The sequence below is a fragment of the Peromyscus leucopus genome, chromosome 2, assembly GCF_004664715.2.
Source record: "Peromyscus leucopus breed LL Stock chromosome 2, UCI_PerLeu_2.1, whole genome shotgun sequence".
NCBI lineage: Eukaryota > Metazoa > Chordata > Mammalia > Rodentia > Cricetidae > Peromyscus > Peromyscus leucopus.
In genome coordinates this window covers 131,373,637-131,390,311 of record NC_051064.1, presented here as the reverse complement: position 1 = coordinate 131,390,311, position 16,675 = coordinate 131,373,637, and the positions used below count along the sequence as shown (strand labels likewise).

Below are 16,675 nucleotides of genomic sequence, written 5' to 3'. Positions count from 1 at the left end.
GAGGAAGTGTGTTACTGTGGGGTGGGCTTTGAGGTCTTATATGCTTTCTGAAGCCTGTGGATCAAGATGTAGAACTCTCAGCTCCTTCTCCAGCACCATGTCTGCCTGCATGCTGCTATGTTTCCTGCCATGAGGACAATGGACTAAACCTCTGAAACTGTAAACCATCCTCAGTTAAATGTTTTCCTTTATAAGAGTTGTCACAGTCATGGTGTCTCTTCACAGCAATAGAAACCCTAACTAAGACACCACATGAATATTTGGAACCCCAACTTGGGTCCTCTGCAAGAGCAACAATGTGCTTATCACAACTGAGCCATCTCTCCAGCACCATCCCATGATAAGGTAGCTCTCTTATCATGGAGAGCTACCTTGCACTATTTAAATGATGAAATGCATCCTAATGACTAAACAGAACCAGGAAGAGAACCAAGTAGGATATCTTGCTCTATTCAAAGATGTAGGTGGCTACTGATGAAAAATGTACAACTAAAGATTATTATACATAGCCCACAAATCTACAATCTCCCTGTATCAGTCCATAAAGCTGGGTGCCAAAAGAATGTTTTCCCAGATGTGAAGGGCCATGGTTTTTGATCAGATGGCAACACAGTGACCTAAATGGTTCATGTGATCGAAGAAATAACTTTTCTGTCCAATACACAGTAATATTGTATTACTAGGTCTTATCTAACAAACCTTCCAACAATATTCAAAAACTTTCCTGGGTACCATACAATTTCAAATTTTAATTTGGGAAAGTATATATTAACTAAAGAGAAGCAGTTAGATATAACAGGAATAGGGAATGGCTCCCTAAAGACTCATTTGCTGAAGGAAAGCTCTCACATAGCTTTCAAACTGCTAAAAACCACAACACAGGCAAAGCATACGGCACTTGTGCTCTTAGCTCTGAAGTGAGGCACTTCATACAATGGAGTTCAAAGGCGATGGAGAGTACGTATAAACAAAATAGAGTGACCCAGCTGGCCCTTGAAGAAAGAATAAAAGGAGTAAAATATGATGTGTGATGGTTTGAGTGAGATGTCCCCCATAGTTTCAGACATTTGAACACTTGAAACCTAGTTGATGGTGCTGTTTGGAAGGTGTTAATTTGCTGGAGGAAACACATCACTAAGAAGTGAGTTTTTTGTTTGTTTTTTTTTAAAGATTTGTTTGTTTGTTTGTTTATTGTGTGTAGTATTCTGCCTGCATGTATGATTGCAGGCCAGAAGAAGGCACCAGATCTCATTACAGATGGTTGTGAGCCACCATGTGGTTGCTGGGAACTGAACTCAGGACCTCTAGAAGAGCAGTTAGTGCTCTTAACCTCTGAGCCATCTCTCCAGCCCCAAGAAGTGAGTTTTTAAAGTTTAGAAACCCAAGCCACTTCTGGTTCACCCTCTTGTTTTTGTAGTAAAAGCCCTCGGCCCTCAGCTTCCTGCAGCCATGCCTGCCACTTGCTGCCATGTCTCCTTGCAATAACAGACTCTCATTCCTAGAGAACAAGAAGTTCAAAACCCCCTTTCTTCTCTACGTTGCCTTGGTCATAGGTGTTTTATCATAGTAGCAGAAAAGTAACTAATATAAAATGCAAAACTACATAAAAATATATAAAAGCATAAAATGTAAGAACGGTTAAGTGGTAAGATGACACCCACCAACTGTCAAATGATGCTTCCTCCTTAACAATTCTAGCTTCTCTACAGGCACCTCTGGGAATCTTAGGACAATGACTACCATATGTTATTTGAGTGCCCAGGACCCAGGACAAGAGTTCTTAAAAACAATCTACTAAGAAAAAATCTTAATTTGAGGGTGGCAATACAGCTCAGGAGCTGAGCATGTCCCCATGAATGGGGGAGAAGCAATAATTAGGGTACACGGGATGTGCTGGCTAGTCTTCGTCAACTTTGAAACAAGCTATAGTCATCTGAGAGGAACCTCAATTGAGAAAATGTTCTCATGAGATGAGGCTCCAAAGCAATTTCATTATTAGTGACTGATGTGGTAGGATCCAGCCCATTGTCGGTGGGGCCTTCCCTGGTCTGGTGGTCCTGGGTTCTATAAGAAAGCTCCATAAGGAACAAGCCAGTAAGCAACACCCCTCTATAGCCTATGCATCAGCTCCTGACTCCAAGTTCCTGTCCTGGCTTTCTTCAGTGATAGAGTGCAATGTGGAAGTGTAAGCCAAATAACTTTCCTTCCCAACTTGCTTTTGATCATAGTGTTTCATCATAGCAATAGTAACACTAACTAAGAAATGGGATAAAACAATAATGTCCACATCACATTCTGTGCACACAGCAATACCCCTACACTGCAAAAACTAAGATATCTATGAAAGCTGTAACTCAACAGGTTCCAATGTGCAAATCTGTTTAAATTAGCCAGTGGAAAAGCCACCCAAGACATTGTACATCTGCACAACTGTTATCTCTGATACATACAAAAGTTCATTTGTGTTTAAATCCTAATAATTAGCGAGCTCCCAAACTCCTGGTAAAGTGAAACCATAGACTAATAAACCAAAAGACCATAACTCCTTGACTATGAAGTAAAGAACAGTTAAATGAAAGAGAACCAAATTTTTGTTAGCAAAACACTGAAGACAAACTCTTCTTAAATAAAAAGGGTTCAATTAAAACAGAAAATGAAAACAAGGAGTCAGTAAGGACCAAAAGAAGAGAAAAAGAACAAGAGAGACCGTTTGTAAGGAGCTGAACATAGCTACTGGGAGCTACAGAGGGAACAATGTCCGATTAGACTTTTCTTTTGATGGAAAAAGGAGTTTGCTAATTAAGTCCCATGGCTCAGCCCTATGCACCTGTATAGCACAGGCTCCGTTACCAGTTACTACCAAAAGCAACAAAAACTCAACAGCCATAAATACACACAGCATACTTCAAAGGGATTTCTTTTGGTAAACTTCCTAAGGTCACCTACTATCTACCAATCAAAATCCATCTGGTGTAAGTGAAATGACAAAAAGGTTACAGTCTCTCACTTAAAATCTGTATTGGCATTCCAGTCCAAAACTAAGAAGTTACACAAAGATAGACTGTGGGTTGTGAAGCTGCCTGCTCCTACTGGTAGCCGATTTCCTAATGAATTAGGTCCTACTATGCCTTCAAAAATGGGTGGCATAGTTTGGGGGCATGGTGGCTGAAAACGGACTGAAGAGGTGATTTGGTGTTCAAGAGTACTGACTGTTCTTTAACTGACTCAATCTCAGCACCCACGTGGCAGCTCACAAACACCTCTAACTCCAGTCTCCTTTCCTCTTTTGGCATTGCATGCATAGTACACCGACATGCACCCTCAAAAAACATCCACATACATAAAAAAATAAAACAAAAAATTAAAATTTAAAAAAAAAAAAAAAAAAAAGCTGAGACAAGAAGATAAGTTCAAGGCCATCCTGGACCAGGCCGGCGTTGGATTCACAGCAAAACACTGCCAAAAAAAAAAAAAAAAAAAAAAACCCAAAAAACAAAACAAAAACAAAAAAAAACCGGAACTGTAAACTCACAAACAGAATTTTCTAGAAACCTGTAAACAGAAGAAGAGAGTTGAGCCTGGGGGAATGGCACAGTGGGTGAGAGCACTTACTGTGCAAGTGTGAGTTTGGGTAACTCCAACACTGGAGTGGGGTGGTTCAAAGGGGGCAGGAGAGGGGGAGATAACTGGAGCTTTTACTAGGCAAAGTGCTGAGTTTCAGACTCAGTGAGAGACCCTGTTTCAGGAAATGAGGCAAAGAGGAAAGCACCCAACATCGTCCTTTGGCCTCTGCAGGTGCATGCACAGGTGACAGACACACACACTCTGGCTCTCATGACAGACATGCATGCATGTGCACACGCACGCACCAGCACCAAATAATAATTGTAGACCTTACAGGTGTTTTACATGCTCAATTAGTCATATTCCAATTATTCTGAAAGGTATCTGTCTGTTATGTGTGTTATATAAACAAAAGACATGACTGATAAGAATGAGTTGGTAGTATTTATTATACTGACATAACGGACAAGAGCTCACTATCTTATACATTTTCCTCTTTTGGGAGAAAGAGGATATGCACACTGCCTCTGTGAACATGTGAATAATACTAGGGAGGTTCCACCTTTTGTTTTTTTTTTTTTTTTTTTTAACCACCTTATTTTTGGATACAGGGTCTCACAAGGAATCTGAAGCTCACTGTTTTTGCCAGACTGTCAGGCTGGCTACCGAGCTCTAGGATATGTCTGTCTCTGACCGCCAATACTAGGGTTCCAGGCATGCACAGCTATGACCTGCTTTTACAAGAGTATTGGAGATTTGGTCTTGGATCATCTTGCTTTCAAAGCAAGCATTCTTATCCACTGAGCCATCTCTCTAGCTCCTCATTATTTTTAACACAAAATAAACCAGCAACAGCATACAATAGAAATCCTCCAAGTATAACTTAGCATTTAAGAGGATGCTCATCCATTCCCCAGGGCAAGGAGAGATAAGCTAAGCATAATATATGTAGAGCAGGGTGCTTTCTCCCCAACAACTTTGGCCTAAGAACCAGCTTCCTGAGTAGAAAGATGAGCTTTGTAAACTTATTTCATTGCTGGACCAAAAGTAGCTGGCTGATGGCATTCTAAAATGATAACACCTTTGCCCATCCACCCCCCATAATGTGCTGGCTAGAGAGGAAGGAGAAGGGTGACAAAGACACACACTGTACCTGTTGTTGAGAATTGTAGTCAAAAAGTCCCACAGTTGCTGCTGCTGAGTCCACAGGTACCTGCGTGCCTGAATAATCAAACTGCAGAGGCTCCATGCCCACATGTTCCATGGGGTCCAAGGGGACACTCTGGGACTCCATGTTGGAGAAATCCTCCACAGGCTTGGCACCATTGGTGCTGGTCAGCTGGGCTAAGCCCTCAGAACCATTCTGGTTTGGACCCAGAAGATCCACTTCATTAGCAGAGTTCTGGCAATTACCAGGGGTACGGCTAAACAGAGAAAGTAAAGGGCATTAAAGCTTATTTTGATCGGGGAGGGACACTACAGCAACCCCCAGTTGATGTCCTTGACAGAGTTCATTAACAGTCCTGAAAGCTAGCTCTGCAAAATAACCAGAGATCTTTGACAGCGCTTATAGGGTTGTAGCTTCTAGAATAATTCTGCTAGTACCTGCCTTCCCTCCTAGACACCCTTGAACCTGTATCATCAGCTATTAACATATAACACCTTTACCATGGAATCTAGAATGAAGAAACAGAATGAGCTAAAAAAAAAAAAAAAAAGGCATCCCGTGGCAGCCATGAAAACAAGTGTCAACTCAAACACATGGGTAAATAAATACACTCCACCAGAGCAGTAGTAGCTCCTCTTGAAACACAGAGCAAACTGCAAAGGTTGGTTCTGATGCCAGGCATAGTGGCATATACCTATGACCCCAGTATTCAGTGCAAATTTCAAAGTCATGCTGGAGTGCACACAGACTTTGTTTCAAAATAAAGCAAAACACCCAAAGTTAGTTCCTAGAAGAAAATCCAATTCTTAGAATGATTCTAATAAAAAGGTTTTCAGGTATTATTTATATTATTACCAGTGCTGAACACTACTCCCACCTGCCAAAGACATGGAAGAAGCAAATCAGTTCAAAAATGTGTAAAGCTTCATCACTGACCACAAGCTCCTACTCCAAAGACAATGTTAAACTTAAGCTAGTGTACATATGTTCCATCCTCCATGTCACCACACTCCAAAGAGGAAAAAGGGCACCAATGGTGATTGGGCCACGAGTTTAAATGAGTACTTTACTGGTTCTTGAGATACACCACAACCCTATGTTAAATGACTGTATCATCCAAACCCATTACAGGCAAAGGAGAGCCGCCTATGCCTACAGTCAATCCCTTCATCTCTAAAAAAAGAGAATACAGCTGGTACAAGTTAAAAGCACTGTCATGTTCCTTCACATACACCACCACCTCAACCACCTCCTGCCACAGCCAGATATCACAAAGCACGACACCAGGGTGCTTGTGATACAAGGTGAGGCCATTTGAACCCATCCCAAGAACACAGGTAAGCATTTATTGCCCTTTGCCTCAAATTTCAAAGACTCTAATTCTATATATGTTCAATATATACAAAATTAGGCTTTTAAACAACTACACTTGTCCTGCAAATGATGCAAAATACATCTTTTATACTAGTGGGTATTAGGAGGGTGTAAAATGCATGTTTGTATGTGCATTCAAATAAACACCCATTAGCTTTAGACTAGCACTAAATTATTTGTATGTGTATCACTCAACAAAGGTTTTCATAGACTTTTTGAGATTACATACCATAACTAAAGCTTGTCTATAAAACAAGAATGGCTGCCAACTGTGGAAGACAAATGAATAATACTATGTATGTTCTATTATAGGGTAAAATCTGCAACTCAGGCATAAGCAGAGATGGGATAAGAGGTATCCATGGGACGTATGATTATGAACAAACCATCTGCTGGGCATGGCAGTATACATTTGAAATCCCAGCACTCAGAGTCCAAGGCAGGAAGATTGCAAGTTCAAAGCCAGCCTGGGTTATATAGTGAGCCCCTCTTACTTTGCACCTGAACTTCTATTTCTTCAACCTGAAGTACCTGATGCCTGGTCTACCTACGTGGAATGGAACTGCTGAACACAAATGACATGGGAGAAGGCGCACAAGTTCTCAGGTATTTCTCCCTCCAATGTGAGAGGGGACACTAGTGTATAGTGGTGTGGTAGAAACTCAGGGAAGTCCCAAAACACCTACACCCAAGTTTGAGTATTCTACTAAAATCTCCTCAGTGGAATAACTCTGTGAACCCAGTTCCATACAAATGCAAATTCTACCATTTGGGCAAAGCATCAAACATGGTCAGCTCTTAGAAAATCCCACCTTACCAGTTAGTTTACACCTCTATGGCATCATCTATACTAGATCCATTTTTTTTTTTTTTATTTTAAAGAAACAAGAAGGAAGGGACTAAAATAAAAACAAAAACCCAGAGCCCACATCCAAAAATCAGAAGTGTAAAATATACAAACCTAAAATCTTTGACGTCTGCATCAATCCCATTCTGCACTGGTAAACCATTGGTCTTGTCCATCACATCACCCTCCTCCTTCAAATCTCCTAGCTTATCTCCATCAAACGTACCCTTGTTCTTCTTTTCACCTTTGTCGTTTTCATCACTGTCTGCATCCCTTGGGCCCTGTTTAAAAAATAGCTTCAGCTTCACTACTCGTCATCAACTAATTGTGGATACCCACTGTGGACACCAGACTACACTAAATGCTCACGGAAACAAGACTGTGCCCACTTCTGACATTACAGTCTAGTTTACAAACAACACGGAGGCTGGACACTGCAGAATTTTTTGCCAAATGGGGGAAGACAGACAAACAGGTATGTTACAGAACTGAGAACATCTTATCATACCATGTACTCCCCCTTCTGACCAACCCCCCCTTCTGTCCAAAGCCCAGTTAAAACTGTGTAACTCTCAACTTCTCGACTCTCAAATCTGTCTAGCATGACTCCTACAGGGATGGCATTAAGCCTGTTTAAAAAAAAAAATTCATGACTTCACACTACCCTATATAAACCCCTCCTTTACTTCTAAATATGAAATAATGTGGGCTGAAACCATTCTAACTCGATTAGTCTCTACTTGAAGTGGGGATATAAACCTTGCTAACTCACGCTACCACCCCAGTTCCACCTTCTGTTGCACCAAATCTTAAACATTCTTGTATTTTGTTTGTTTGTTTGTTTTGGATCTGTGTTTGTTTGTTTGATTTTTGAGTCAGGTTCTTGCTGTCCCTTGCTAGCTTCGAACACAATAAATACAAAGCTCAGGTTGGCCTGCATTTTTGGCAACCCTCTTGCCTCAGCCTTCTAAATGCTGAGATTACAAGTGTGCACCAGATACCCAGCCCATTGACTTTTTAAAAAAGATGTTTCAAAATAAATTAAATCTTTCTTTTCAGAAGCATACGCTTAAAATTCCTATCTTCCATTACCTACATATTTCAATGCAAATTAGTTTTAATGATATAATTGGGGGAAATGTATACAAGAGAATTTACTTCTGAAATGTTCCACACTTTCAAACACCTACTGTGATGAATGGGGTACCAGATATATTCAGGTCCTGCCTTGTAAAGAAATGTAAATGTATCTCTTCTTACTAGCATCCAGCATAAGTCTTAGATATAGGAGGGGGGAAATGCTTTGATTTCCAAAAAGAAAGCAACTATTTGTGGACTTGACATGGTGGAGAGCTTTGCAGACCCTGACACTGCAGGGAACTAGTTAACTTTCACTTTTATAATTTTGAGAGGAGCAATCTTGCTATTCCCACCACTGCTTTATGGAGTAAACAAGTACACACTGCTCAAAATCAAGTTCCTGGTACAAGGCAAGCCGAGTGGACAAAAGACAAGCACTACTACATGAAACATCCGATCACCAGCTACACTCCAGTGGAACTTAATGGAGCACAGAGTAGCAGACAGCTGTGAGCAGACTGAGGAAGGTGGCAGATTGCAAAGAGTTCAGAAGTCATTTGACCAGAAACTATAATGCAGGAGTCTGACAGTCTCAGACTGTAGGACACCATTTCAGAGCTCGTTTTCCTTTTAAAGTCATTCTCTGTTCAAATACACACAGAAAAAGAAAGCCTTTGTGGATATGAAAACGGGAACACGTGTGACTAGGACCCACAGCAGAGCCTCAAGTGGAATCAAGATAGTAAAGCACAACAGTGGCCACAGCGGGAGGGGCCTTGAAGACTGCACCTCTAGGAACACGCAGCTTCACTGAAGGAACACCCTGAGACCTCAATGCAAGTATGGGAAGACAAGGCTCTGAAGGCCAAGAGCATCTGCACAATAACCAGAAACAGCAGCAACCTCCACAGTACAGAGAAGTACAAAAGGAGAGTTTTCATTTTTATAGCTACAGCTATAAAGTTGAATACACTGTCTGGCAGAAGCTCAATAAATATGACCAAGAAGTGTTTTAGTGGTAAGGGTCAAAACCTCCTATGAAACCAAAATGCCAAAATGAGAAACTTCATCTTGTCTTTAACATCATTAAAACAGTCCAGATGGTGACAGTATCATTGCAATGGCAAGAAGAAACCATTAACGTCAATGGTCAGTAAGTATCACACGAAGAATCTCTCTCTACAAGCCTATAAATCAAACCTGCAGCTCGAAGAGAAACCATTCAGCTCTAATATCTCCCAAGGAGTTCAAAACCTTGTCCATAAAACTGCACAGGAACTAGGAGAAAGGAGCACTAGGAAGGCCGTCCTCCAGCAGCAAGATCCTGGTGGATGCTGGTGGAGACTTATTCAGTGGCAGCTCACCTTTCAGCATTCTCACTAAGTAGCAACCTTCACAAGGGCTTCCTGCACACCTGCTCAGACTATCTATTTCCTCACTGGCTTATACTGAAAACACAGCCAATAACAATTTCATAATTAATTTCACAGCCAAGGGCTATATTTTCAAAATATTCCCTGAGGTGGACTAGTTTGCACCAATCCTGTAAAATCTATTCCTACAATTTGCTGCCTGACTTTCTCCCCCTATCAAAACATCAAATCTTTGGTAGAGCACTGGCAACTCTTTCTACTAGACAGTAAGGGACCTGATCAATGTTCCTACCTGATTTTCATGGTGTGTTTCCACTTATAGAAACTATGGAAAACATTTCAAATTTCAGCACTTGTGTATGTATAGATCCATAGATATACATGCACAAATCCAGTTTACTTAAAAATAAAAAAGCTAATTAAATAAACAATGACACACAACAAAAATAGCTGGTGATCAAATCTGCCTTATGCCAAGATCAGATCAATGGCTACCTAAAGACAGTACTGGCTTCAAGATCATAAAAAACGTTTCTTCCGGCCAGGCGGCAGTGGCACACACCTTTGATCCCAGCACTTGGGAGGAAGAGCCAGGCGGATCTCTGTGAATTTGAGGCCAGCCTGGTCTATATAATGAGTTCCAGGACTGCCAGGGTTCCAAAAAAAGACCTGTCTCAAAACAAACAAAGCCAGGCAGTGGTGGCACACACCTTTAATCCCAACACTCAGGAGGCAGAGCCACGTGGATCTCTGTGAGTACAAGGTCAGCCTGGTCAACAAAGCGAGCTCCAGGACAGGCACCAAAACTACACAGAGAACCCTGCCTCAAAAAAAGAAGGGGAGGGGAGGGGAGGGGAGGGGAGGGAGGGGAGGGAGGGAGGAGAGGGAGAGGAGAGGAGAGGAGAGGAGAGGAGAGGAGAGAGAGGAGAGGAGAGGAGAGGAGAGGGAGAGGAGAGGAGAGGAGGAGAGGAGAGGAGAGGAGAGGAGAGAAAAGAAAAAAAAAAAAAGAAAAGGGAGGGAAATGTTTTTTTCCCACCAGGCAATAGTGGCGCACGCTTTTAATCCCAGCATTCGGGAGGCAGAGCCAGGCAAATCTTTGTGAATTCGAGGCCAGCCTGGTCTACAGAGCGAGTTCCAGGAAAGGCGCAAAGATACAGAGAGAAGAAACCCTGTCTGGAAAAATCACAAGTGAGAGGCTAGCTGGGTCGGAGAGTCAAATTTGTAATCCCAGCACAGAGGTGATAAAACAGGAGGATGACCATGAATACAGAAGCACTGGGGCTCCACAGTGAGTTCCTGACCAGTCTGTGTGCTACTGGACACTGTCCTTTATTTAAAAAGAAGAGGAAGAAGGCAAGGAAAGAAGGAAGAAAACAGCTTGTGAAGAGTCTAACACAGAAAAGTGGAGCTGGAAACATGGCTCAGCAGTAATGAGCACTAGCTGTTCTTGCAAAGGACCTGGGTTCAATTCCAGCACCTGCATGGCAGGTCAAAACAGTTCCCAGGAATCCTACACCCTCTTCTGGCCAACAGGTGTATTGCATGCATATGTTGTACAGATAAATGTGCAGGCAAATCACCCATATGCATAAAATTAAAATGGGGGGAAAATTTAAAAAGGAGTATAAAAGTGTTAATTTTTGGCATCTTTGTGGTTTTTAATAATATATAAGGTGAGATATCTGCAGTTATGAGGTCTTTCAGAAAATATTGGCACAGGTGCACTCAATCTATTCTGTGTTCTCTATCTGCAACACATACTGGCCATAGGACTTTGGTCATTTAATCTGTGAGTCTTAGCTTTCTTATCTATAAAACAGGGATAATCTTGTTCAATAAATAGTTATGAACAGCAGTGAAATGCTTCGATGTTTAAGAATGTTATTTTATATACATGTAAAAATACAGCAGAGCAGATGCATATAATACTATATAGGATGCCAGAGTTGGAAACACTACCAAATACAAGCACGTAACTGATATGGTCCTCCCAGAGCAGTCATTTAAAAGTGGTTCTATAGTCCAGGTTGATGACCATAATCTCAAAATTTAAAGGTGCCTGGGGTCCACCCACACACATTCTGATTTAGTTGGTCTGAAAATGCTCCTAAAAGCTCTCTTAAGTACCAACACTTCAGAAACAACATAATTAAGATTCAACAGAAAAATGAAAAAAAAAAAAAAAAAAAAAAAAAAACAAGGTAAGTTTGTGCTCTCGGTTTGTTTTGTCCTGTCACTTAGTACACAACAATGCTAATTAAAAAAAGAAAGAAGGAAGGAAACCCTATGAGCTGAATGAATGCAAAAATGCATGAATGCATGACAAAACAAGTGAGGATCACTGGAATCTTTCTTAGCATGGGTTTCTTTAAAGTGATGCTAACCCTAAACAGTAATGCTCAAAAACAAACAGTAGTAGTGTAGACAACACATGAGCATTCAGGCCCTATCAAATTCTCTACAGTGGGAACAAAAGGGTGCTGTGCTGAGAGACAGCAGAACACCACAGTGGTGGAAGAACATCCCCCACTGCTAGCTACCACAGAGCCAGGAGACAAGCAGACATTGGTAAGAACCACGAAGCACAGCGGTGGCCTGTGCACTGCCTGCTTAGCCTCCTCTGGAGAACTATAAAGGAGGATATTTCCAAACATCTCTCTTGTTCCCAAAGAACTCAGAAACAGAAATCCTCTCACTGTGGGGTTCTTAGAACAAAACTTCCCATGTGGAAGGTCCATTCCGTGAGATCAGAGACTCCTCCATCTGTACCAAATAAGCAGTAGTTTGTGCCTACTTGTAGAAGAACAAGATGGTGCTGACTAGACTAAGTCTTGTACATACTTATTTCCCCAAAAGACACCCCCAAGCTTTTTAATTATTTATTTATTTAATGTGCATGGGTGGTTTGCCTGTATGTATGTCTGTGTGAGGGTGTTATATCCTCTGGAACTGGAGTTACAGAGAGTTGTAAGCTGTCATATGGATGCTGGGAATTGAACATGGTCCCCTGGAAGAGCAGTTGGTGTTCTCAAACATTGAGCCATCTCTCCAGTTCCCAACACAAATTTTTTAAATTAAAATTTTTCAAAGTACAATAGGTAGCACCTCTGATAGGAACAGACTTTCACTATCAGGAAAATAAGTAAAAGTCTGCAGCTGCTAGCCTTGTGGAACAACTTGATGAGAACCCAACTCAAAAAACAACACAGAGCAAAAGCCAAAGCAGGCGAAACTGAAATGAAAACAAAGCTTGAACCCAGGACCCCTACTTTGCCTCTGAGCCTTATTTTCTGCATCTATCAATTAATGGTCCATGAGAGTTGTTCCAAGGATTAAATAAGGCAATCCTTAAAATTCTTCAAAAAAAAAAAAAAAAATCAACTTTTCGTAAAATTAGTACAAAAAATGCAGCAACTACATTTCCTTGACTCTGAGACACTATTGTGCGATGCACCACTGAAAAAGGACACGACAATGGTTCAAGTATGACATGGACCCATTTGAAATATGCACTGATTTCAGACAGAACAAGATGAAAAAAGTGCATTCATTATGACGGAAAACCTGCACAGGCACCGTGGTCCTGACCACCCAATTCCTGCTGTGCAGAAAGGTGAGAGGAGCAGGCACCTGCTATGAAATGCAAGAGGAAAAAAGAAACCTTTCAGGCAAAAAATGCTGCATTTTATCAAAAATAGTTTGGTTTTGTCTGCTTTGTAAGTTTGACATTGTAGACTAAGCATGTGGTTTCAGTTGTGGAGCTAGTCAAAAACTCAAGGCGCTCTATCCTAATGATATAATCTTCCAAGGAGATTCTAACAGTGTCTCAGCTTTACAATACATGTGAATCATGGGGTGGGGATGGGGTGCAGCCACATGACTCTTATTAAAAATGCAGGTATGGTGGCACATTCCTGAAAGCCTACCACTCAGGATACTGAGGCAGGAAGACTGTGAGCTTGAGGCCAGCCTGGGTTATGCAGTGACACCTTGTCCCCAAAACAACAAAAGCAGGTTTCAGTTCAGGAAGCCTAGGGTACAGCCTAGGATCCTAAGCCCATGGGTGATGCTAATATTATTGATGCACACTAACTAAATGTCAACATACTTTGTTACATTATTATTGAGATTTCCTTGAATGCTAATTATCCCTGTAATACAGATGAAGAATTCAGTTGAGACTCAAAGCCCTGGTTTCTATATGCAATACAATATCCCAAGTTTCACAAAATCAATTACAGTATACTAGCCTCTCAAGCTAAATTGTTGTGACCCAGATGAAAAGCTCCAAGAAGGCATTCTCCAGGTCAGAAAGCAGGAGCCTGACACACACTGTGAGGAGCCTCCAACATCTCTGCAGTTCATCTGAGTAGTTGTCACTGACCCAATGTGTGCACAGTAGGTAGTACTCTGTTCTTAATAACTAGACTTCAACTCCTTGAAGAAAATAAGGAAACCTACAACAGAGTCCTTAGATAGGCAATGTCACCCATAGGCTTTCAAAATGAGTCACTCTATGATTTTATAACTACTTTTGAATCCAGGAAATAGGGAGAGAAATAACGTATTTCAGGAACAAATAAAATAAAAGCTAAAAAGGACTAAGATTTGACTCATGGATTCAAGTTTTTCTCATGATTCCAAAATCTGCAACCCTAAAAGCTGGGGACACACATGCTGCGTGCTAGCTAGCATCCACAGTAAATGAGAGAACAATGCAGTTGTCAGAGTCTTCTGCTGAATCTCAAAGTAAGTTTGGGAGTTTGTTTGCAGCAGGTTCTGGCTGGCCTGGAACTCACTATGTAGACCAGGCTGGCCTCAAACTCACAGGATCCTTTGGCTTCTCTCTGGTATGCACCACCATGCCCTGCCTCCTAAAAGTGCTCCTTATCTCAGAAACAAAAACTACTAAATTTAGAGGATTTGCAGCACCAAAATCAACTCAAGAAGCACAGGGAAGGGAAGGCAAAGAGCTAAATTCTTTCATGCAAGCTGTGATGAGGAAATTTCATGAAAATAAAAAACTACTGCACAGTTAAGAATGCTCTCCTTGTGGGCCACCTTCTCTGGAAAAGTTAACCTCTTGACTGCCAGCTGTCGTATCTGAGAAGTCCTTCTATGTACTTGCTATGAGTTCTATATACTCACTATGCCACAAATGATGCTGGCCACTTAGCTAGTGCTAAACCAAACCCCCTAGCTGCTCTGACTAGGAGGGAGATGTTCTGTAGACAATTCCCCTAGATACAGATGGCCTACTGTCCTTGCTCAAGATTTTGTTTTGAAGAAAGAATGGGACACCAACCTTTTTTCAAGATGTCGGATGCATATCATGAGAACTAGAGAGTGAGTGATTCGGGTGTCATCCTAACCAACAGCAGAGTAAACCTAGGTTAGAGAAAGCATCAGCAGAAGCAACACCAATGCTGACCAGGCATTCTCTGGTCAGCAGGCCTTCATCTGCCAGAAGATGGCACCTGCTAACACCCTTGATAGTCATCAGTCTTCCTCTATCAAGCTACAGATGGCACAGAAGGCAAAATATTGGATAACATTTTATTCCCCACAGCCATCCTCTTAAGAAAGGAGAACACAGACTTGCAGACTTACTATTATCTTGGATGTATGTCTCAGAAGCTTAGAAAAGTATCTGACTGCTAAGAGTCCTATCTCCTGTGGACATTGTTTTCAGTTGGAGGTGGGGCAGTTATCAGATCTCATCCAGCCTGAGGCTTAATTTCATCCAGTCACAATAACTATGAAAGAGATAAAAATCACCAATTTCCCAAAACCCTACTTGACAATCCAAAGGCAGGGGCTTTATCATAAAAACTGCCTTAAAAATGATTCCATTAGTAATAATTATTCCACTGTTTAATCTTTTCAATTCAATTTTCCTCCCTCCTACAAACTTCACAGCAGTCCAGGTTGTGTGCCTGTAGCTAGTGTTCGTAGACCAGAAACTGGTCAGAAAATTCACAGCCATTGCTCTGCAGGCTGCAGGTCAGCACACCAACAACTCACCGGTGCGTCACACTCACCCCTCTACAGTAAGTAACTCGAAGCAGCAGGCAGTATTTAGAAGGCAGCGACTTTCTCAAAGAAATCTTAGAGGTGAAGGTGTGGGGGAAGTGAAGTGGGCATGAGTGAATACAGAGTCCCAGTCTTCTCTTGGGAAGATAGGCAAATGAGCATTTGGCTTGATCTCATTTCTCATACCCAAAGTGTAAATCTTGTTCTGCCCCAAGGATTCCCTTAAGAATAAACACAGAAGCAGTTCCCTATCAGATTTATAAGTCACTATGTCTAGACCAAGTCAAAAGATCCAGAAGCATTCAGGTCAGTTTGAAAAGGCTAGTACTCAAGAATGTACTTGGCATACAGAACAGGCTACCAAATACTACTGCTACTCTGGCGTTTTAAGAGACAGAAGGGAAATAGGACCAGCACAGAAAAGTACTAGATAACAAATGAAACATATAAATAAATATGCATATGGATGAAACCAAAATTATGATGACTGGGGATGGGGGGAAGTATCTCAAACATCTGCCACCAGGTAGTATTAGGCCACAATAACTTTCCAAGAAAAGGCTGAAAAAGAACAGAACAAAGCAAGTTAGGAGGTAAAGAAGGCAGGCAAGGCAGATTCAGGAGTCTCTAGTGGTCCCCTGAGCTGCAACACATAACACCAGCCAGAGTACAAACTGAGGGAAAAAACCTCAAGTCCACTCTTTTTTAAGATTCTTTGATCTATAAAGCTAATGATATAGACAATGTGCTTTGAGAAAGCAATCACAAAGCTTCAGAAAGAACACTACGATTTAACAGGAAGCGGCAAGAAGCACATGCTGCTGTGGCTGCCATTCAGCCAGGGTAAGTGAGATCAGTGGCAATGAATTAAAAAAAACAAAAACAAAAACAGACACAAAACAAATCAAAGAAACTTCAAACTCCCCCCAATAGGATAGGCACAGAAAACAAAGCTGCTCAAGAAAGACCACCATAAAATTAAAATCTAGCCTGCAGAACAAGAATGACCACACGTGCCTTGTCCTTTTTAAGGTTCTTGGGTAGTGGCCAATCATTCCTCTCAGACAAGTACCTCCTACTGACACCCAACTTCGACTCTCTTTCTAAAGAAGGTCCTGCTCTCTTATGCTTTTGGTTGTAATGAAGAATGTTTTCTCGTAGATTAATTAACTGAGACATTGTTTTATCACGTATCTCACCTAACAATGTGCCCCATCCCTGGGGGGGGGAGAAACG

The 16,675-nt window shown here is 41.4% G+C and overlaps 1 protein-coding gene across 18 annotated transcripts in view; it reads right to left on the bottom strand.

Annotated features, from left to right (window-relative positions):
• Pum1 (pumilio RNA binding family member 1) overlaps positions 1 to 16,675 on the bottom strand; it is a 125,806-nt gene that overhangs the window by 49,647 nt on the left and 59,484 nt on the right. For 14 of the 18 annotated variants that reach the window (XM_028887636.2, XM_037202980.1, XM_028887639.1 and 11 more), the window contains 2 exons: positions 7,068 to 7,234; positions 4,718 to 4,988 (listed from right to left, as the gene is read on the bottom strand). The exons of 3 other annotated variants lie outside the window; for them this stretch is intronic. In XM_028887636.2, coding sequence (XP_028743469.1) covers positions 4,718 to 4,988; positions 7,068 to 7,234 — 438 coding nt within the window. The remainder of the gene's footprint in view (positions 1 to 4,717; positions 4,989 to 7,067; positions 7,235 to 16,675) is intronic. One more of the 18 variants, XM_037202982.1, reaches the window with a different exon arrangement.